Source organism: Portunus trituberculatus, chromosome 45 (genome assembly GCF_017591435.1).
Source record: "Portunus trituberculatus isolate SZX2019 chromosome 45, ASM1759143v1, whole genome shotgun sequence".
Taxonomy (NCBI): Eukaryota; Metazoa; Arthropoda; class Malacostraca; order Decapoda; family Portunidae; genus Portunus; species Portunus trituberculatus.
Window position 1 is genome coordinate 4132480 of NC_059299.1, and position 23796 is coordinate 4156275.

Here is a 23796-nt window from a genome sequence, read left to right on the forward strand (position 1 = left end):
AAAGCTAAAAAGGATAAAAAGATAGATGTAATATAGGTGTCAGAAAAAAAGAAAGGAAAAGGTGGAAAGAAAGATGAAAAAGATGAATAGAATATAGATGTAAAGAAAGATAGAGAAAGATAGGGAAGAAAGATGGAAAGAAATAGAGAAAAAAATATAAAAACGAAACAAAAGAAAGATGAAAATTGACCTCTGTCCATTTACTTAAAAAAAAAAGACAAAGATGAAAAATAAAAACACATAAAATAGAAAGATAGAATGAACACTACAGTACCAAGAGAATGTTCACCTCTATACCTTCAACCTTCACGGAAAAGTGGTTTAAATTTAGACGTCAACACCTGAAATATTGAAAACACCTTTGTCTCTAATCCCGCGGTCATGTAGCCCTTTCAGTACCAGACACGTTTATACATTTACACTGCTTACTATTTAGTGAGTGTGTACAGCTTCAAAAACTTGTGGGGGGGATTAGAATAGTGAAGACTGTGGCCATTAATCTTCTGACCTCCATAGACTCTTGCTAATGTAAATAAAATTGTCTAATCGTACACAAAACTCATGGTAAAAATGCGTTCCAGTACTGAAGGGGTTAATTAAAATAGTGAAGACTGTGGCCATTAATCTTCTGACCTCCATAGACCCTTGCTAAATAAAATTGTCTAATCGTACTCACGGTAAAAATGCGTCCAGTACTGAAGCGGTTAAGGATTCAAATGTTTGTATTGTCGTCACACATCCGCCAATCTCCATCACTTGCCCAACACAGCGGCTTCCGGGGCACCTTGGAAGACGCCTGGCAGTAACGCCCACCTCCTACACTTCCCATCCTTCCTCCCCGAAAGTACCGTGACACAATCTCGTGAAAACCTACTCCAGCATGACACTTCTTGCTCTATTTGAGGGGCCCTTTGTCATGCTAGAGGGAGAAGGAAGCTTTGTTTAGTTGAGTAACCGTAAAGCAAAATTCCCTTCACTTTCTGACAACTAAAAATGACCTTTTGTTACTTAATTTGAGGGAGTCTTAGTCATATTTCCCTCAACTCATGACTGACGGTGAGCATGTGACTTGTTGCTTTGGTATAAATCTATTTGACTAGCTTGAGTAATTCTAAAACAAAAATTCCCTTAAGTACCTAATTATTAGAGGGAATGTGGCACTTGTTACTTCATTTTAGAGAATCCTTTGTTATTATTCCCTCAACTCTTGACTGATGGTGAGCATGTGACTTGTTGCTTTGTTTGGTTAGCTTGAGTAATCCTGAAGCAAAAATTTCCTTAAGTACCTAATTACTAGAGGGAATATGACACCTGTTACTTCATTTTAGAGAACCCTGTGTTACTATTCCCTCAACTTTGACTGATCGAGAAAACGACATAATTTTTTAACCTCTTCAGTACCATGACACGGTTTTCTTCTTACTTTTGGTGATTTTATACAACTTCAGAAACACATAAGGGGGATTGAATGAATAAAATAGTGAAGACTCTGGCCACATTTATCTTCTGACTTCCATAGACCCTTCCTAATGTCAACCTAAACTCGTGATAGAAATATAGCCCAGTACTGAAAGGGTTAAATAACTTGAAGGGTACTAGACGAAAATGACCACAACTTTCTCTCTACGCACTACAGATAATGAAATAACTTGAACAAGAACAACTCCGTCAGCTCTGATTGGCATTGAAGACAAGCCATTTATTACTTTATCTAAATTCCTTGACTAGTAATAAGACTTTCAACCACTTATCTCCACAAACAGAGAAAGAATCAAGAAAACACACACAAAAAACTTGTATTTCTAAGCATCTCAATCTAACACATATCTCTTTAACGCATAAAAAGAGAAAACAGGCGGAGAAAACTTTACAACAGTCCTGCATTAAATTTTCAAGCTCAAAGAAAACGGAGTGAGAGTTGCTTGCATCAAAAATAAACAGATACAAACCCTGAAGATCTTTGACGTCACTTCCGGCGGGACTTCGTGTATTTTTCTCTCGCTTCGGAGGAGAGAGAGGATGGAGGGAGGCAGGGAGGGGAGATGGAGAGGAGATAGGGACGGGGAGGAGTGGAGGAGAGGAGGAGAGGAATGAAGGATGGAGAGAAAGAGAAGGATTTTTTTGTGGGAGATGGAGGAATAATGATTGGAGGGAGAGGTGGAGAGAGATGAAGAAGAAATGGAGAGGAGAGAATGGAGAAATAGGGAAGAGGAGAAGCAAATGGGGAGATAAAAGAAAGGAGAGGTAAAAGAATAGTGAGAGAGAAGGAGGAGAGGTAAAGAAGGAATGGAAGATAGAAGGGAGGAATAGGTAGGGAAAGGGAGAAGCGAATGGGGAGATAAAGAAAAGAAGAGATAGAAGAACAGAAAGATAAGAAAGAAGATGTTACAATAAAAAGAGATAATGAGGAATTTAGGGAGGTGGAGGAGAGATGAAGAAGAGATGAAGAGGATAGAATGGAGGAATAGGAGAAGCAGAGAGAGTGATAAAGGAAAGGAGAGATAGAAGAACGGAGAGATAAGAAAACGTTACTATCAAGGAAGATAAAAAGGAAAAGAAAAAAATGAAAATACAAACAGTTTTCACAATTATGAAGATTAACTAATGAAAAAAAAAAATAAACAGGAAATCAAATACAGAAATTGATAAAGAAAATAGAAAAAAAAAATAAAAACACAACAAACAAACAATCAAACGAATGGAAAACAAAAAAATAAGAGAAACGATAAAACAAACCCAACACACAAACACAAGAAAACAAACCAAAAAAAAAAACAAGAAAAACAAATACATCAATAAACAATAGCGTTCCCAAACTCCAGAAGAAAGACACCCTCCGTTTTCTTTCTCCTTTCGGTTCAGGGAGTTTCTGGAGTGGTGGTCGAGAGAAACATTGCAACACACTCGATTAAGAGACATAGAAAGAAAAATGTACGAAAAAAAGTGTTCAAGGCTACTGACGAGAGAGAGAGAGAGAGAGAGAGAGAGAGAGAGAGAGAGAGAGAGAGAGAGAGAGAGAGAGAGAGAGAGGGGAACAGTAAGTCAGGGTTGAGATAAGAGATACCCAAAATACTTTCTTTAACCCATTGAGACCTAATATAAATGTGTTACGCTGAGTATTAGAGAGAGAGAGAGAGAGAGAGAGAGAGAGAGAGAGAGAGAGAGAGAGAGAGAGAGAGATAGGGTGGGGAATCTTAGGGAGAGTTGCAACAGATGAATAACAAAAGGAAAGCAGGGAGAGCAGGGAAGGCCCGCTCTCTCTCCCCTTACTGGTCTGACGCCTCTCCCTTCTCAGAAACTGCCATTAGTGCTAGGACGCCAGAGAGAGAGAGAGAGAGAGAGAGAGAGAGAGAGAGAGAGAGAGAGAGAGGTTTACTATTTCATTTTCTTTTAGTGTAATTTCTTTTCTTTCGTTTATTGATCTGTAAAATGAAGGAATTATGTCGATTTTTTTTGTTTAATTTTACTACTACTACTACTACTACTACTACTACTACTACTACCAACACGACTACTACTGTTACTACTACTACTACTACACTACTATTACTACTACTACTACTGCTACTACTACTACTACTACCTCTACTAGTACTATTACTACTACCACCACCACCACCACCACCACCACCACTACTACTACTACTACTATTACTACTACTACTATTACTACTACTACTACCACCACTACCACCACCACTACTACTACTATCACAACTTGACTCTTGCTCAACATAAGCATTGCACCTTCCTTCCTCACAGCCTGGTACCCTTTATGAATGAACGAGTTGCCCTGGCCTTGAAGAAGCGCCTTTCCTAGAGGAAGTGTCCGGGGCGGGTTAACTGAGGGCACCAAGGTTAAGGAGTCTTGGGGAGGGCATGTGGAGGTCCTGTGGCGGGCATAGGAAGGCGTGGTGTACTGAATGATAAAAAGGAGAAAAATTACCCAAACAAACTTCAAGGAAAAACAATTAACATCTACGTAAACATTCACAAAATTGTAGGTTTATGAAGTTTAAAGTCTCGCTGATACACCTGAGTCTCGATTCGTACCTGGGGACTTCCGGTAATTGTCCAGGTAAGCACGCAGCATCAAGGCGAGGCGATGCGAGGTGGGCGGTAAAAACAGTGATTGCAGCCTCTTTGTACCTCACCCCAGGAAGCAAAAACCACCACGAATGAGATGCGTGGGGAAAACACAGCAGGTGCATACTCACACTGTAATCAGGTGTCAATTTGGGACACGATACATCCTCCATTCGGGATTTCAGAAGCTTGTAGGAAGGCAGGCAGGTGAACAAATAAATAGGGTGTGTTTTGAAGCATCTTTACGCCTCTCCTTCATTTTTAGTTGAAGTTACAATTTTTTAAGTGTTCACAAGGTCTTAGCGACAGATTATTAACCCTTTCAGTACTGAGACGCATTTTTACCACGATTTTTGGGTATGAATAGATAATTTCATTTGCATTAGGAAGGATCTATGGAGGTCAAAAGATTAATGGCCAGTCCTTACTATTCTAATCCCCACATAAGTTTCTGAATCTGTATAAAATCACCATATAGTAACCAGAATGAATAAGAAAGCGTGACATTGTACTGAAGAAATTAAGATTAACAATATTTCTACATAATGAACAGGATAACCCGGGCTAGCTATCACTGCGGCTTTTGATAATAGTCATGATGAGAGAGCAAAGCATTTCAAAACAGGAATCATATTATCTTACGTCACATCCCCCGGAATTGCTAGGTTGTATTCAGCACCACTGCCACAAACGTTACCTAGTCTTGAGGTGTGTGACAACTCCCCGTTTTCTTCCGCGCCGCGCACATATAGAGCGAGAAAGTAGTGTGGTAGTCATTTCCATCCTTAGGTGTGACAGGTAGTGTGTGTGTCAGGTCAGTGTTACCTGTGGATCAGTGGGTTTGGTGTGTGTTGAGTGTTTAATACGTGTTTTCTTCAGTTATTGAGTGTGAAGGAGTGTTTAAACTGGTGAGATGAGAGGGATTAGGTGCGTGTGCGTTTGTCCGTTGACCTTCAGTGATTGGTGAGGCCTAAGGAAGTTACCTGCTGCCTTCGTGACCAGTGAAAGCATAACTAACACCTGTAAACCTTAAAAAAAATCACATGTTCGGTTAAATATCCACGAAAAATCACGAGAAATTCAATTAAAGCCGAAAAATACAGTAATGTAATCAAATAGATAAATAAACAAACTATTAATGAACACACCAAAAGCAAACGAAACAAAAAGAAAACGTAAGATTCCAGGTGAGACAATAGCATCCTTACTTATTTGGCGTTCCAGAGAGAGAATGGGCCAGAGCTTATAGTGTCAGGTGTGTCCAGGTGTACTCAGGTGTGTCGCCCTTATACCTGAATCCGGGTCCGGTTTTTTTAGGTTTTGGTTACGGTTCTTTAGTAGATTGTCAGGGTTCAAAGGTTCGGATAGAAATTGGTTAGTGTTTTGGTGTGGTTCATGTTGTGTTAGTGGTTCTGCGGTTCTCTGCGGTTCTTGTGGTTCTTGTGGTTCTTGTCTTGGTTCGTGATTGTCTTGAAGTTAGAATAATATAAAAGTAAGCGTGGAAATAAGCGGTGAATGAATTAAGGGAACAGGTCTTTGGTTTTCCCTCGCTATGCTTTCTCGTTTGGCATGTTTTTAATTCTCAACATGGGAAAAAAAAAAAATGCGCGTACTTTCCACGTAAATGCGGTACTGGTTTGTCTGTACAGGAGTCTACCCCACACACACACACACACACACACACACACGAGGAAGTGACAAGGAAGTAAGTACAGGAAGCAGTTTATCTCTCCTCCCAGTGTTCCATCTACGTCCTCAATACAAAGTCACGAGGGTTCCTTGTGTTGCATTACAGAACACATTAATTCAAGGCCATTAGAAAGTTACCTTAAGGTTCTTCGTTGTAATTATTCACATTGTTTTGCTTCTTTTTTTTTTTTTTTTTTGGTTACCAGGATTAAATTGTATGGCTTTTTTTTTTGTTTATTTATTTTTATTTTGAGTTTCCTTTGGTTTAGTTTCCAGGTGATGTAATTAACTCTCACCTGTCCAATTACACTCTCCTCACCTGTACCAATTTGCTCATAATACTCTAGTTTTTATTTTCATTTTGGTGTTTATTTCTCTATTGTCATAATTTAATCCATTTCATGCACTTATTATTTCTTTATCTTACGTTCTGATATTTTTTTTTATCATCATTTGGTTGAGTAGGTTTGAACTTTAAGGAAACTGGCAATCAAGTGAGCTTTTTTTATTATTATTTTTGTTGCCTTTTTTTTTTTTTGCCTTCCTTCTTGCTTTAAATAAAATCATTATCATCATCCTCCCTCCCTCCCTCCCTCTCTCTCTCTCTCTCTCTCTCTGGTTATGTCAATTCCAGTTTTATATTCATCTTTTCTTTTCTTTGCCACAGAAGAATGCAGCGAGTGAGTGCGGTGGCGGTGGTGGTGGTGGCGGTGGTGCTGGGTGGAGGCGAGGTGGAAGCAGCGCATCGGTCAATCAGACAATGTGAGTGGGAAAACCAGTTACGACCCTTAGCTGGGCAATTCAACAGTTACGCTTGTCTTGCCACGTTATCTTGTTACAATTCACGCCATTATGTCTCTCTCTCTCTCTCTCTCTCTCTCTCTCTCTCATGTGTGTGTGTGTCATGGTCTACACTCTTTATAAATCTTCAAATCTGTCTTCACATTTATTCTGTTTCCTTTTCATACACTTTTGATACATCCTTACCTGTATTTTTCTCTTTTTTTCGATCTGTTAGCTACACTCATGGATTGGTTTATTGAGTCATCTCCTACACCGTTACCGATACTACACCTGTGTCTTGATAAGTACACTGATACACTCTCATGACTACACTTGGTTGTCACTTTTACATCGAAGAGATACACAATACACAGGCCTGTACAATATATACCCAAAGCTACTCTTGAAAACTTACTCTATACTTTACTACACCTACTAACATTGACCTCCTTCAGTACCATGACGCGTTTCATATTCATTCTGCTTACTATTTGGTGATTTTATACAGCTTCAGAAACTCATGAGGGTGATTAAGATAGTGAAGACTCCGGCCATTAATCTTCTGACCTCCATAGACTCTTCCTAATGTAAATGAAATCGTCTAATCACACTCAAACCTCAAGATAAAAATGCGTCTCAGTGTTGAAGGGTTAACACTAATAACCCCTTCAATACCGGGAGACACAGTTTTACCTTGAGATTTGTGTACGATTAGACCATTTTTTTGCCATTAGGAAGAATGTATGGATGTCAGAAGATTAATGGCCAGAGTCTTCACTATATTAATCCCCCACATAAGTTTCTGAAGCTGTTAAATATCACCAGTTAGTAAGCAGAATGAATATAGAAACGCGTCATGGTACTGAAGGGTGAAACTACCTTCCAAATACATTATACTCTAATACATTACATTTATACATTCACTACACTCACCATACAGAACACCCGAGTATACATAAAGGTGAGCTCTCTTCATTATCGGTACACCTGAGTCGCCTGGGACGCCCCTTCATCACCAAAACATCCTTTCCCAGAAGCCAGTGTTGGGAAAACCTGTGGATCTCTTTATTCTCCTCTTTCTCTCCCTCTCTGTCTCTCTTCGTCTCTTCCTCTCCCTCCTCTCTCTCTCTCTCTCTCTCTCTGTCTGTCTTTCCATGTAACCCTTTTCTCAGTTGTTTTGTTGTTCTTTGTTGCTAATTCATTCATTTTTTTCTTCTTCTTTCAAGTTTTTATCATTCATTTTTGTTGTCCATCTCCTTATTTATCATTTTATTTTCTCGCATTTCTTCTTCGCGTGTTTTGTCGTGTGGTTTGCATTCAGTTTCTTGTTTTTTTCTTTTGTTTTCTACTTTCTGTTGTGGTTTGGTGAACTTACGAGTGTCAAATGAATAATGGATAGATGATAAATGAAGATAAATGGAGAAAAGACAGTCATATTACCATCATCATCATCTCTCTCTCTCTCTCTCTCTCTCTCTGCCTAATAACCACATTGCTGAATAATACGAAATCTGAAACTAAAATCTCCCTCGTGCAGTGTTCCCTGAGTCCGGTCCAGATTGCAGCAACGGGCGACAGTGCATTCCCATCAGATCTTGCCCCGTGTTCGTGAGACTCCTTGAGAATCCCACGCCTGAGGGAATCAAGATGCTGCAAGAGAGTCACTGTGGCTTCGCTGGTGACCGGAGTCCCTTGGTGAGTGTTGCTGGGACTCTTTCTGTTTATTTTGTCTTTCTATTTTTTTTACGTGTTTTTCTGTTTTTTTTTTATTTGTGTGTTTTGTATGTTTTTTTTTCTTTTCTTCTTTGTCTTTGTTTTTTTTTGTCTGTTTCTGTGTCTTTCTCTTTCTATTTCTTTGTTGCCTGTTTGTTTCTCTCCTGGTTTGTATTTTGTTCAGTCATTATCTTTCTTTTCCTACTTTTTTTTTCTTCTTCCTCACATTTTTTTTTATTTCTCCTTTCTCCCTCCTGTCCCTTTCCTCTTCCCCACCACCACCACCACCACCACCACCACCACCATCAACTCGTCTTCCTGCACTTCACAATTGCTTCTGTCACACTATTCAACACTTTATTTTATGCTTACCAACTGTGTCTCCTCCTCCTCCTCCTCCTCCTCCTCCTCCTCATCCACAATGCACAAGTTACCTTTCCTGGATCTATCTTACCTGTCCTATGCCTTTCCCAGCCTTCCCTTACTTGCTAATTGGCTTTCGTAACTGCGGCGCACCTTTACGTAATGACATGTAAGGAGAAAGGAGTAATTTGTGAAGTGTTGCTTGTCTCTTATGGGAAAATGTATTAGAGGTTGGTGGAGGTGTTTTATGTTCAAGAGAGAGAGAGAGAGAGAGAGAGAGAGAGGCGGGGAGGGAAGAAATATATGCTTTGTAACTATTCCATTCTCTGTCCCCTCTGGTTGATTCACTGCTTCCTGTTGTCTTGTGTTATTCATGTTGTGTTTTTCTCCTTTTCATTTTTCTCTTTTTCCTGTTTTTTTGGTATTGGCTGTTTTGAAAGGCACCTTGAAGTATGGATTGTGTGTGTGGGGAGGCCGGGGATGAGTGGTAGTGGTGGTGGTGGTGTAGTAGTAGTAGTAGTAGTAGTAGTAGTAGTAGTTACAGTAGTAGTAGTAGTAGTAGTAATAATAGTAGTAGTAGTTGCTATTTTTAACATCATCTCATATCTTTCTCCACACTGCGCACATCCTTTTCTTCTTCCTCCTAGTCACCACCACCATCACCACCACTCATCCCACACCCTTCCACTCTACCACACACACACATACAACACCACAAGACACCACTGCAGAGAAGAGCACAAGGCAACAACAATCGTCACGTTCATTAACCTCTCGACTCACTTCTCCCAAACAGACTTGCTGCCCAGATGGTGACTCCGGGAAACCCACAAGCTCAAACATCGACTTCAGACCCACAGTGAGCCCAAGCAGACCAATACCGATCCCTACCAGCTCCCCCACTTCCCCACCTACTCGTCCACCTACACGCCCTCCCACCCAGCCGACCACCACTCAACTTCCGGCGTCTGGTGGTGATCTGCTGCCTAGTGAATGTGGGTTCTCCTCCGCTGGTCAAACGAGGATATTCTTTGGTGAGGACAGCCCACTAGGAGCCTACCCCTGGATCGCCCTGCTTGGATATACCTGTGAGTTGCCGTCTGCTTACCTGTGGCGCCTTTCCTGTAGCTAACTTGAAGAGTATTGGAAGCGCTGTTAAACTTTCACCTATTAGTAGCGCTGGCAATTTGATTTATAGCTGGGGTTAGTTTGTCCTTATGCAAGAGGGGAAGCTGGCCAAGGGTAAGGAAAGTGACAAAAAAAAAAAAAAAAAGGCCCCTTGATTGTCTGGTAATGTAGGGTGTTTAGGACAAAATAAATGAGAGAGGTGTAAGTTGGTAAATGTTTAGATATAGATAGACATGTGAATAGATAATATTATACTAGCTACCGTTTTGTTTTGGTCGCGTATCTATTAATGTGCATTTTTACTGATCGATAAACAGGTAGACAGATACCCACCTTGAACCACCCACAAAATCCCCTCATCCTTAAACAATTAACCTGTAGAAGCGAAAAAATCAAGGTGTGGTCTTTGTAAACTCGTCAAATGAAAACCTTGACACCTAAGACAGACAGTGGTAATGAAAACACCGCACATTCGTATCCAGGTGTCCATTAAACCCTGAAAGCCGTGAGGACACCATTGTCAGCACTAGGAATGGGAAGGGGGCTGATTTGAAGGGAAAGGGAGTCAGTTGGGGGCTGTTTTAAAAGTGTGGAGGCGGAGAAAGGATAAACGTTCCGTGTAGGAGTGGGAAGGGGACTATTTTGAAAGGAAAGGGGGTTAATTGGGGCTGTTAAGGTGTGGAAGCGTAGGAGGGGTAAACATTTCGTGTAGTAGTGGAAAGGGGCTGGTTTAAAGGGAAAGGGTGTAAGTTTGGGGCTGATTAAGGGACGTAGAGGCGGTGGTGGGTAAGAATTCAGTGTAGGAGTGTGAAAGGGTCTAGTTTGAAGGGAAAGGGGTTTAGTTCGGGGCTGTTTAAAGAGGTGTGGGGAGGGGGGCTAGATTGAAGAGAAAGGGGGTTAGTTGGGAGCTGTTTTAAGGGTGTGGAGACGGAGGTGGGGTAAACATTTCGTGTAATAGTGGAAAAGGGGCTAATTTGAAGGGAAAGGGGTTAGTTAGCGGTTAGATGGGGGCTGTTTTAAGAGTGTAGAGGCAGAAGTGGGGTAAGAATTCCGTGTAAGGGTGAGAAGGGGGCTAGTTTGAAGAGAAAGAAAGTTAGTTAGAGGCTATTTAAGGGATTGTGGGAATGGAGCTAGTTTGAAGAGAAAGGATTTAGTGGAGGGCTGTGGAGGCATTTGGGGGAATGGGGCTAGTTTGAAGAGAAAGGATTTATTAGTGGAGGGCTGTGGAGGCATTGGGGGGAGGGGCAAACATTCCGTGCCTCCAAAGAGTGTTAAATAAAAGGTGATTTATAGCCAGGACGCGCAGCCTTGAGATGAGGAAATGACTTTTACGACTTATAAGTTTCCTTCCTTCCGAATTTTTAACTTCCGACGACCTTACGGAGTGTTGCATGTTGTTGTTTTGGCCTTCAAATTTTTTTTATTTATTTCCAAGAGAGGAGTTGTACGGGAACTCCACGAAGGTAATAGGGAAGTCCTGTCTTGTGTGTAGGTAAGACAGTCTAGGATTTCAGTCTTAGTCTTTTCAGTACTAGGACGCATTTTTTACCTTCAGATTTGTGTACGGTTAGATCATCTTATTGACATTAGGAAGGGTCTATGGAGGTCAGGAGATTAATGGCCACAGTCTTCACTATTTTAATCCTCCACATGAGTTTCTGAAGGGGTTAATCTCTTCAGTACCTGGACACGTTTTCATATTCATTCCGGTTACTATTTTGGCGATTTTTATACAGCTTTAGAAACATATGTTGGGGTTTGAATAGTAAAGACTCTGGCTATTAATCTTCTGACCTCCATAGACCCTTATTCATTATTCTCTCTTAATCCTTATTCATGAACAAGAGAAGCGTAGGATTATTCACCATTCACTAAGACACAAAATGATATATGTGCCTCATTTCAACCATCCTTCATTCTCTCCACCAGCACCTCATCTCTTTTAACCATTCACTCTTCCCCTTTCATCCAAATGAAACCTTACCTTCTTTCTTCACGAGCAGCAAACACGTCAACCTCCCTTCCCTCCCCAGCACGGTTCCAGCCTCAGGTGGTGTGGGGCTGCGGCGGGTCTCTCATCAACTCTCGCTACGTGGTCACAGCTAGCCATTGCACTGCCGAGGAGTTCACTTTCAATAGAGATCTGTGAGTATTCTCTTGACTTACCTGCGTGTGAACCTGAGAGAGATGAGGGAAAGGGAAGGGAATACAGGGAGGCAATTTTTACGATGTTGAGTATAGTGAGAATGCATGCTTGGTAAGGGTATGTGTGTGCTTGAGTGCGTGATCGTAAGAGGAGGACTGGCCTAGTACAACAGAAATATAAAGAATAAAGGCCCAATCGGTTACCAGTCTTCTTACAAAGCCGATAGAATTAGACAAAGGACAGATTCAAATGTCTTGAAACCTCCCTCTTGAATGAAATCAAGTTATAGGAAGTTTGATATACAGACACAGGCAGGGAGCTCCAGAGTTTACCAGAGAAAGGTGTGAAAGACTGAGAGTACTGGTTAACCCTTGCGTTATAGAGTTGGACAGAATAGGGGTGAGCTTTGGAGATGAAGAGAGAGAATGAAAACTACACTCCTTCCTCTTTTATGTCCTTACCTGCCCAGTCACCTTTCCACTCATCCACTCATCCACTCATCCACCCATGCACTTTCCCTCTCAGGACCGTGATTCGCCTGGGAGAGCACAACCTATCCACGGAGATCGACTGTGAGAGCAGAGGTGGGAGAAGGACCTGCGCCCCGCCCCATCAGACCTTCACGCCCGTTGAGATCATCCGCCACTCAGATTTCAACAGCCGAGGCACCGTAAGCGACGATATAGCGCTGATAAGACTCGATAAGGAGGTTGAGTTTAATGGTGAGTAGCTGTGTTAACCTCATTGTATTTAAGAGCACGAAAAAATAAAGGAAGCTGAAAAAAAAAGCATTAAGGATACACATGGCAGTTACTTTACCATGTCTAGATCTCCCTTTCCTTTCACTTACCTTACCCTCTCACTCTTCTCAGCTTTCGTGGGGCCCATCTGCATCCCGCCGCCCACCACTGACCTCACCACCTTCCTCGGGAATCGCCAGGCCTTCGTTGCAGGCTGGGGCGCTACCGAGAGGGGCCCAGACACCCAGATTCTGCAACAAGTCCGCATTCCCTTCGTCAGTAGAGATGAGTGCAACCCTCACTACAACAACGCCCTTCTGCCGGAACAGGTAAGGGGAGGAACAGGTGATAAGGTGTGCAGGTGTGGAAAGGAGCAGGTGTGGGAAAAGACATGTGCAAAAAGATGAAAGAAAGAAAAGAAAGGATAGATAATTAAACTACCTTACCTGTACAACTTTTATTTAATTATTTTCCCACAGGTGTGCTTCGGAGGTGACGGGCGACGTGACTCCTGCTTCGGTGACTCAGGGGGTCCCGTGGTGGCGCCTGCACCTGGGGGGTCCTTCCTGCTGGTGAGTGTGGCGTCTGTCTGTCTGCCTGTCTGATAGTCTGCTTGATTACCTCTTGTTGTTATTGTTTCCTGTGCAATTGTCTTCTTTGTAAGTAGGAGGACTGGCCAAGGGCAACGAAAATATAAAGAAAAAAACGCCCATACAGTTGCCAGTCTCCTTATAGAGCCGATAGAATTAGACAAAGGACAGGGACAAATGACATAGATAGTTGGAAATACAGACACAGGTAGGGAGTTCCAGAGTTTACCAGAGAAAGGAGTTATAATTATGTGCAGAACACCAGAAAATAATGGTAAGGATAGGCAGGATGGCAGGAGGAGTTAGCGGCAGTTCCTTCACGCCCTTCCCTTCCCGCAGCTCGCTCTGGTGTCGTTCGGTCAGCCATCGTGCGGTGTGGAGGGCGTGCCTGCTGTCTACACCTCCATGGCCGCCTACAGGAGCTGGATACTGGAGAATATAAAGCCTTAAAAACCTGCTCTCCCCTCTCTCTCTCTCTCTCTCTCTCTCTCTCTCTCTCTCTCTCTCTCTCTCTCTCTCTTTCTGACCTTGCCAAGATCGAGTGTTCCGCTATCCCCCCACCCCCCTGCCATCATCTCCCGCCGGCCCCCTGCTCGTCCACCCAAAGGAAAGTCCCACGGTGGAGCGACACGGTGGAGGAAGTGACGTCTCGGTGGTGGTGATGGTGGTGGTGCGATTGTTGTGTTGCTTTTGGATTGTTTTAGTTAGTTTGTTTTGTTAGTTAGTGTTGTGATGTTTGTTTTGATTATTATTATTATTATTATTATTATTATTATTATTATTATTATAAAAGTTTGTTTGAATTATTTTAGCTTGTATGTGTGTGCATGTGTGTAAGAGAGAGAGAGAGAGAGAGAGAGAGAGAGAGAGAGAGAGAGAGAGAGAGAGAGAGAGAGAGAGAGAGAAAAGAAAACAAGAGGAAGCAAACATCAACCTTCATTTTGCAATTTCCTCCTTCCTCGTTCCTTCTTCCTTCTTCCTGTCCTTTCTTTCTCCTCCAGCGAACCATATTTACCCTGACGCTCACGTCCTTCACTCCCACGACACACCTGACAACCTGCAACACAAATGCCTGACAACCTGCAACACAAACACCTGAGAACTTGAAACACAAACGCCTGACAACCTGCAACACAAACACCTGACAACCTGCAACACAAACCTGACAACCTGCAACACAAACACCTGACAACCTGCAACACAAACACCTGTTAACATGCAACACAAACACTCACAGGCAACAGGAAGAACACAGACATCACTGTTCCTTGTGGGGTTGACTACAGTGCATGACCTGGGTGAAGCTAAGGGAGGTTTGCTGCGAGATTGGCAATAGTGATGTGGGTTGGTCGCCTCCCACTCTCCACCCATCTCCGGGATAGACTGACCTGCTTTCTCTCTCTCTCTCTCTCTCTCTCTGGTATGTTAGTTTGTATTTTTTTTATTCAGATTTCAAAAGACAAGGAAATAATGATCTTGGTCTAGCTGTCCAGCTGGAGTACAAATGAGTAAGATGAATCAGTGAAGCTTTTAACTGTGAGACTTCGAGATAACGACCCCGGTGCTTCGAGTCACTTCTTCTCCACCAATCCTCCACCTTCCCTTCCCTCCTAAGATAATCAGGTTCTCTTTTAATGAATAGTAATGTGTAAATAATTTATACTATTTAATAAAGTTTTCATGTGATGTGTTTGCAAAGTGTCATGGTGTTCTTTTTTTTTTTTTTTTGTCCTTGTGTGTGTGTGTGTGTGTGTGTGTGTGTGTGTGTGTCCTTCCATGCTTCATTACTTTACTTTACTTTCGAAATATCATTATTCTTTAAGTTAACGATTATGTGTCTTTAGTAAAGTTAGAAATGAAAATCTTTATTTACGAATACTTTAATTGCAATGAGAAGAGTGATCACGTAGCTCTCTCTCTCTCTCTCTCTCTCTCTCTCTCTCTCTCTCTCTCTCTCTCTTGTAAATCCTACTTTACTCAACATACTGTAAAAAACTTGCAATTTCATGCATTTTACAAGGTCTCAGTACTCAACACCTTACACAAACCCCTCTGATTGGTCGCAGCCTTAAGAACCAGCCAATCACAGCACTTCTTTCACCCTCGCTAGGCAGTACTAGGTAAACAAAGAGTGGCAGGATTTTTTTCGTGTTCCCTGCGTTAATTTCCATCTGTTAGTACGAATTCAAGTCTTTTTAACCCCTTCAGTACCATGACGCGTTTCCCTATTCCCTATTTGGTGACTGTTTACACCTTCAGAAACTCATGTGGGGTATTAACATATTGAAGACAGAGACCATTAATCTTCTGACCCCCATAGACCCTTCCTAATGTCAATAAAATGGTCTAATCGTACACAAATCTCAAGGTGAAAAAATGCGTTCCTATATTGAAGGGGATAAGGACGATCGGTGAATACGGAAGTGGTTCGCTATACGGCAGTGACGGAAGGAGTGATGGTGGTAGTGAGTCGGAAAGCAGATGGAAGTGACAGTGAATACGTGTGCCGAAAGTGATAGTGGTGAAGTGCGTTTATTAGTGGTAGATAGAAGTGACATGAATAGAAAGGATGGAGCTGAGAGAGAGATGAGCCACGGAGAGAGAGAGCCACGAGCCAGCCAAACCCACTGAAAAGCCACGGACAGAGGTTAGCCACGGACGGAGATGAGTCAAGAACGGAGCGAATAGACGGACAGAGGTTAGCCACGGACGGAGATGAGTCAAGAGCAGAGCGAATAGACGGACGGAGATGAGCCACGGACGGAGATGAGTCAAGAACGGAGCGAATAGACGGACGGAGGTTCCACGGACGGAGATGAATCAAGAACAGAGGGAATAGACGGACAGAGGTTAGCCACGGACGGAGATGAGTCAAGAACGGAGCGAATAGACGGACGGAGGTTAGCCACGGACGGGGAACAAGAACAGACAGCAGGCGGTAAGGTATGCGTCCTTATATCACGGTTCGTTCACCTTACTTTGTTCACTATATTGAGTTTCCTTTTGGGGATTTTCCATTGCGTTTTTCCTCCTCCTCCTCTCCTTCCTCCTCCTCCTCCTCCTCCTCCTCCTCCTCCTCCTCCTCCTCCTTGACACGCAAACTGTAGGTGTAAGAGGAAGAACAGGAAGATAATCTCTCTCTCTCTCTCTCTCTCTCTCTCTCATTATCTTTCTTTTCCTATTCTCGTCCCGTTTTCTCTTCTCCCTCCTATTTCTAATATGAAACTGGTCTTGGGAATTTCCTGTGTGTGTGTGTGTGTGTGTGTGTGTGTGTGTGTGTGCTCTCATTTCACATTCTCCCACGCACGAGTTAATGGTGATGGTGGTGGTGGTGGTGGTGGTGGTGCTGGAAAGGGGGATGCCTCGCGAAACACTATTCATATATTCGTTGATGCTTCAGAACCTTTTAATTCACTCTTTGATCTTAGTGACTGAAACGCAACATCTCGTGACTCATGGCTACGAATCGAATGCAACAGAAAACGGAGTGTTGGACAGCGAGACTATGCTATGGAAGGTGGACTGTGACTATGTGAGACTACGAAATGAATAGGCAGGAATGTGTCATACAGTTAGTGCCACGTGTAGGCCTATAGCTGATGGCTTCTAACAGTTTCCTTTATTGCTTCTTTTTTTATGCAGGGGAGAATGCCAGCTAAGGGCAACACAATAAAAAAAAAAAAAGCCCACTTGGGTGCTGGTTCTCTAAAGGCTAGGTACAGAGTTAGCCAAAATTAGGGAGCAAATGACTTGATACCTCCCTCTTAAAAGAAGTCGTAGGAAGACAGAAATATAGAAGCAGGCACGGAGTTCCAGAGTTTACTAAAGAAAAGTATGTATGGTCTATGATACAATGATACGTAAGTAAGACGGTGACTATGTATGATACATTGGTATGGGAGACATGGGAGGGACGCTGACTGAGTACTTAAGATTATCCAAGACACAAATGTAGTCTTTGTTCTATTGTCACCTCCACACCTTGTATCACGACCCCTTCACGACCTTCACAAAGCAAATACGTGGTGACCTAGGAAGGTGGTGGCGTAGTAGATAAGGTGGTGAGCGTGGGATCGGGCAGACGTCCACGCGTAGGTTCGAATCCCAACTCATGCCGCCTTGATGCTTTGCCATTTGTCAAATGGTTTGAAGTTACCTACATGTCACCATGATACCCAGGTTCTAGGTGGTTACGCCATAGATGCCCTTGTTTGGTGATATCGACCCTAATACGGGTACCACTATAAATGAAATTGTCTGCGCCACTAATGGGCGGAAGCTGAACAGCGCTTCCCATTCTCTTCAAGTAAACCTACAGGTGATTTAGGCCACAACATGAAAAAAAAAAAAGCTTCTCCTTGTGCCACGGTAGAACCTGTCTAGATCCTCACAGGGGTGAACGCTACCAATGGGCTTAGTACACCGGGGTCGCAAAAGTTAAGTCATATAATGAAGGAAGGAACAGAGATGAGCCGTCAGATAATGAACTTAAATATTTTATTATTAGCGCCATACTGGCTTATCACATATCATTGTCACTACATATAAATACTTTCCCCGCTAATGAAGGACCCATATCTGGCTTCCTAATTGTGGCAAGAAGAGTCGCGAAAAAATTGTTGTAATACTGAACTAGGAAAGTGACTATTGGAGAGGGACACGGGCACTTGGAGCCGCGGGGAGGGAAGCAGCGCCATGGGGATGTAGGGAACACCACAAGGAGGAGGTCATCTTTGGGGCTGTGTGAAGAAAGGACTCAGATGTCCCTGAAGAGAAAGGAGAGATCCTAGGGCTTGATGCTGCTTGCTATCCACTGCCTGTAGAAGGCGACGTTGGTGTAGACAGCAGGAACCCCAGGAGTCCCGCACTCACGCACGCCGCGGGACACGATGCCCAGCTGTGAGAGGGAGAGAAAGAGGGAGGTTTAGAGAGTGACTTGGAGTAAAGCAACAGGGAATGACATGGCTTTACAATGATGGTGCCAATAACATAGTGAGAGCAGCAGCAGTTACCCACCACGGTGAAGCGAGGGAGTTCGTTGTGGGTTTGGAAGACTGGGCCACCAGAATCTCCGAAGCAGGAGTCTACGTTGCCTCTCCCGCCGAAGCACACCTGGGAAGGACGGAGAGGTCAGGCCGAGGAAGCAATACTAAACCAAAGAATCACTTTTACCTACACTGAATTGTCATCAAGGTAAAGAAGACTCAAGACTGAATACATACTCAAAGAGGTCCTCGGTGTCCCAAGACCCTGACCCTCCACTCACCTGCTCGTCCACCAGCTGGTTGCGATAGAAAGGCTCGCACGTGGACTTCTCTGCGAATGGAACCTTCGCAGCCTGCAGGACGTCAGAGGTGGAGGTGGTCTCTGTGGCGCCCCAACCTGCCACCACGGCGTCGCGCGCACCCAGGAAGCTCTTCACGTCCAAGCCCGCAGCGGGAAGGCACACTGGCTTAGCGGAAACTGACGGGGACGAAGATAGAGTGTCATTAGATACCAGAAGGGAGAGAAGGAAAGGTTCACCTGTAGGTCATTACTTGTAGCACCTCCACCACACTCTTTACTCCGTCACGACACAATAAACTCCTCTGGCATACTCACAGCCAAACGTGACCTTCTTGTTGAGGCGAATGAGGGCGATGTCGTCACTCACAGGAGCTCGCTTGTTGAACTGAGGGTGAACGATCACCTCTTCTGGGTCGAAGTCCTCGGGGGAGGAACACGGCACGGCATCGGTCAGGGCGCAGTCTGGGTCGATGGATATGGTGTGTTCTCCCACTCGCAGGGCCACTCTGTGAAGGCACGGCGCAGTGAGTGTGAGAACGTGTGAGGGACTATTTTACTGTTCACTTTGTAGATTCTTTAAAGTGCTAGGAGGGGAAAGCAGCAAGGCAGAAACTGACACTTACACATCGCCGTTGCCAGAGGGGATGGTGAAGTTACGGTGGACGCAGTGAGCAGCGGTGAGCACGTAGCGGTCGTTGATGAGGGCGCCGCCACACTTCCAGGATGGGTTGGCTCTGTCTGCAGCGAGGAGAGGCCAAGGGGACCTAGCTACAGTAATTTCCCTTTTTATAGTATGGTTTTTATGTTTTCCAATTCATATACCGCTCCTCCTCCTCCTCCTCCTCCTCCTCCTCCTTACCTCTGTATCCGAGCAGCACCATCCAAGGATAGGCATAGAGAGGAGCATCTTCCCCGAACACGACCCTGTGGTTACCGGATTGCCCGCACTCACTCCCCTTCGGCAGCAGTGTTTCTCCGTCCACAGTAGGCTGGGAAGTGGTGGAGCTGCTGCCGGAGACGACGGGGTTGTTGGAGCCGGGGTCAGAGTCTGGGCAGCACACCTGTGGAGGGTGAAGGAATGTCAAGCGGTTTTACAGGGTAATGTGAGACGGAAAGGTGAATGACGGTAAGTGTAGAATGAAGGCAGCTACTGAGGAGAATGACTAGCGAAGGACAAGAATAAGAGGAACAAGAACAACGCAGATAGAGAAATATTAGTCAATATGATGGATTTTTAGTATATTTCACACCAGTCATCTCTAAAGTTCCTGTCACTCACTCTGAAGCCACCGTTGTCTTGCCCACATATCGCCTCCCTCACAATAATCTCCCAACCAGACCGCCGACTCGACACCACGTCCTGGATCGACCTGCACACCCTCAGCGACAGGCACTCCTCACCAGATGAACACTGGCGAGCTGCAGGAGAAAATGGTTTAGTCTTCCATTATGTTTCTCCGTTTTCTATGACGAAGACTGGTTTTTCTTTTCTTTCTTTTTTTATTTGGGAGATTAAACATTTTAGTGAGCGAATACGTGTTGATGTTTTTACTGTTTGTTTACCTGTTTACGTCTTGCTGTCCTCATCGCCCTTGCACTCACTGTTTGATATCCTTACTGTTTACTGTTTGATATTTTCACTGTTTGATATTCTTACTGTCTGATATTCTTACTGTTTACCTGTTTACGTGACATTGAATTCTCACCTTGCCTGGCTGTCCTCACTGCTCCCTCACTCACTGACGCCACCACCGCTGCCACCACCACCAGGCTGCAACACACTCTCCACTTCATCTGAGAAGGAAAAATAAAGTTAAATCTCTCGCAAATAGTTATCTAGGCCGGGCTAAATTTCACGGTCAGTGGGCAATCCGCATCGACCAATTTACTCAACTCCTTCTGTACCATGACGTGCTTTCATATTCATTCTGCTTACTATTTGGTGATTTTATACAACTTCAGAAATACATGTGGGGGATTAAAATAGTGAAGACTGTGGCTATTAATCTTTTGACCTCCATAGACCCTTCCTAATGTCAATAAAATCGTCTAATACCCAAAAATCAAGATAAAAAATGCATCCTAGTACTGAAGAGGGTAACCTGATCTCATTTAAAGCAGTGAAGCAACAGTAATACCAAGAAATAGCTGACTAGACGCATATTATTATCAAAAACTAGATTTCTCACAATAAGGTAACCCGCCTCGAAAAGTGTGCTGCCCTTGTTTCGATAGAAGTAAAGTAACAATTAGTACCGACAATGAACTAAATAACTGGCATACGATTATCAAGGTGGCCTAAATCCCTCACCGCCACTACAAGTCAACTCACCTGGCGCCACCTTGTCTACCAGTGGTTCTTTTACGTTTTATTCTACTTTTTTATTTTTTTATTTATTTATACCATGTGGGGTTTTCACGGGAATTTCTGGGCTAAAGGGGATACTTTTTGTGGCACGTCCTATCTCAAAGCAAAGTTTACGTTTCGGATTGATTTGTATTAATTGCCATAGTGAAATACATGATAAAAAAAACCAGTTTGTCACTTACTAAATACCCTCACAACCCTTCAATCAACCACATTACAATCCACCTTCTATCCAAACTACCACTCAAAAACCACCTCCAGAAAATAACCTCTTTTGTCACATCTGTTTAACTCGAAGCAAAAACACTACCAGCATTTACCTTGTTCCTCTTTCTGGCGCGCACGAGAACACCTGGTTTTGTGACTTGTTACTTGTTACTTGGGGTGTTTGTTCAAGGCTCCGCTCCACTGCGAGGCAGCGCTCAGCAGAGCCTCCTCAAAAGCAACTAGCATCTATAATTGTCTTTGATTTCCATGCCGTTAAAATCATAAACTTCCTTGAACAAATATGTCTTCAATTTCTTTTTGAAGATATCGATCCTGGCACAACCTTTGATATCACTCGGCAGTTTATTGTAAATCCTTGGTGCGCATCTTGCAAATGCTCGACATCCCATGTCAAGGTTATATCTTGGCTCATGTAGTCTGTATGGGTCTGCATCGTGTCTCAGCTCCATCGTAGTGTCATGGTGGAATGTTTCCAGTAAGTTCCTCAAGTACTCAGGTTTTCCAGACTGTAATGCCTGATGAGTCATAACACTAATCTTGTACTCAATTCGTGCTTTAATTGGCAGCCAATGCAGATCTATCAATACAGGTGTTATCCTCTCACGAGGAGAGACGCCTGTAATCAGTCTGGCAGCTCTGTTCATGACAAGCTGTAAGTCTTTTAAGAGATACTTAGGCAGTCCATAATACAGAGAATTGCAGTAATCCAGTTTGCTTATCACATGATTATGAACCAGCATCTTCGTAGTTTTCTCATCCAAGTATTTTCTGACAAAACCTATATTTTTCAGATGGTATCTTGTCGTCTTAACCACCTGCCGTATTTGATCTTTCATAGATAAATGACAGTCCAATAATACTCCCAGATCCTTCACTGTATCACGAACACCCAAACTGTTACCATCAATATATAATGTGGACATATCAATCCTCTTTAAGTCCTTATTCTTACCCACTATCAAGCATTCAGTCTTGTTTTGATTAAGTTTCAACTGCTTGGATTCCATCCATCTACCAACATCATCCATAATAAGTTTTATCTTTCCTTCAACATTATCTACATTGTTCAAGGTCATGTAAAACTGTGTGTCATCAGCAAACAGTTTGAAGTCAATGTCATGTTTTCTTAGTATGTGTGAAAGTTCAATAGTATATATACAGAACAGAATAGGACCTAAAACACTGCCTTGGGGTACTCCTCTTTCTAAAATCTTCTTGTCTGAGAAAGATTTACCAACTTGAACACAGTATTGCCTGTTTGCAAGATAACTTTCTAAATATGTTAGTGCATCTCCATCAATGCCGACAGACCTGCAATCTAAAAGAAGCAATCTGTGAACAACTGTGTCAAATGCTGCACTTAAGTCCAGTAAAATTAGCAAACCACATTTTCCTTCATCCATCAGGATTATCAGATCATTGATAACTGAGCATAAAGCTGTCTCAGTCGAATAAAGTTTTCTATAAGCCGATTGATTATCCGGTAAAGCCTGCACTACTTTCAAATGGTCGAGTAATTGGTTTAATACAGCACTTTCAATAATCTTCGATAAAAAGGTCAAATTAGATACAGGTCTAAAGGAACTCAAGCACTGCGTATCCATTTACCCTTTACAATGGGCTTTATCAATGCCATTTTTCAGAGACAGGAAAGGTATTGTTCATGAAGCTACTGTTTATAATCAGTTTAAAAATTTCCAGAATTTCACAGAACTTCTCACTCTGAATAATATCACTAATAGGTAATGGGTCATTATCGCAGTAGGTTATATTAACTTTATGTACAATCTCCTTTACTTCATCCACACTTACTTGCTTAAAGGAGAGTAGCTTAGCCCGAGGCGTTGGCATACTCACGGGTATTTCAAGCTCCTCATTTCTAAAATTCTCCACAATCGACTTTATCTTTTGATCAAAGAAGTCAAGGAACATATTTGCCAGCACAGTGTCATTAAACCCCTCAGGCAACTTATTTATTTTCCTGTTACCTGTCAAATTATCCAGTATCTTATATAATCTACTAATGTTAGACCGTGACTCTAATGACTTCTGTCTATAGTACTGACACTTTCTCCTCTGTACAAGTTTGTTTAGCCTGTTTCTCATGTCCATATATTCCTTCTTGCCTCTTCTGTTCGTAGTCTACGCCACCTTTTTTCTTTCTTCCTTTTTTCTTTCTTAGCTATGGAAATTTCAGTATTAAACCAAGGTGCATGATCTCTTATCTTAATATCCTTTTCATGAAGTGGACACATTTCATTGTATTCTTTTTTCATGTTGCCATTATATAATTCAGACAAACAAGATTCACATTTCTCAACTGCTACTCTTCCATCATCCTTTCTTAACTGAATGGCCTGTGACACTTCAGCTATCAGCCGCTCAGGGTCAATATAATTTTTCCTACGAAACACTGATCGCTTAGTGTACGTAGTTTCTTTTTTACAAGATATTTGAAAAATAACCATCCTGTGCACCGGTGAAATCCTGCAGATTTCATCAACATTTACTTCTCGAACAAGATTATGATCTGAGTCACAGAAGACCAAGTCAATTACATGTCCACCAGCAGATGTTGCTTTTTCTACTTTATTGTCTAAATTAAAGGATTTCATCATATCTTGAAACTCCCTCACTATATAGTTTTCTTGTTCATCCATTCTTATATTAAAATCT

At 42.7% G+C, this 23796-nt stretch overlaps 2 protein-coding genes and 1 long non-coding RNA gene across 4 annotated transcripts; 2 read left to right on the forward strand and 1 right to left on the reverse strand.

The window, feature by feature from the left end:
* Positions 1-3333: 3333 nt before the first annotated feature.
* Positions 3334-16264, forward strand: LOC123519421. The gene is made up of 3 exons (XR_006679009.1): positions 3334-3370; positions 14077-15885; positions 15937-16264. It is a non-coding gene; the product is annotated as an uncharacterized LOC123519421 (long non-coding RNA).
* On the forward strand, positions 4848-14003 carry LOC123519418 (phenoloxidase-activating factor 1-like). Of its 2 annotated transcripts, none has more exons than XM_045280708.1 (9): positions 4848-4900; positions 6443-6537; positions 8096-8253; positions 9431-9722; positions 11766-11907; positions 12434-12630; positions 12781-12977; positions 13128-13220; positions 13578-14003. In XM_045280708.1, the coding sequence occupies exons 2-9, from the start codon at positions 6447-6449 to the stop codon at positions 13686-13688; spliced, it is 1281 nt and encodes a 426-aa protein (XP_045136643.1). In that variant the 5' UTR covers positions 4848-4900; positions 6443-6446; the 3' UTR covers positions 13689-14003. The 2 variants fall into 2 exon arrangements, with proteins under 2 accessions (XP_045136643.1, XP_045136644.1); XM_045280709.1 differs by having other exon boundaries at positions 4849-4900; positions 11796-11907; positions 13578-14001.
* Positions 16265-17718: 1454 nt separating the features above from the next.
* On the reverse strand, positions 17719-21243 carry LOC123519419 (serine protease grass-like). The gene is made up of 9 exons (XM_045280710.1): positions 21213-21243; positions 20231-20318; positions 19804-19943; positions 19384-19585; positions 19148-19262; positions 18840-19030; positions 18505-18701; positions 18255-18350; positions 17719-18135 (listed from the first exon to the last, which is right to left on the reverse strand). Exons 2-9 carry the CDS (start codon positions 20316-20318, stop codon positions 18025-18027), a joined length of 1140 nt encoding a protein of 379 aa, XP_045136645.1. The 5' UTR covers positions 21213-21243; the 3' UTR covers positions 17719-18024.
* Between the last annotated feature and the right edge of the window lie 2553 nt (positions 21244-23796).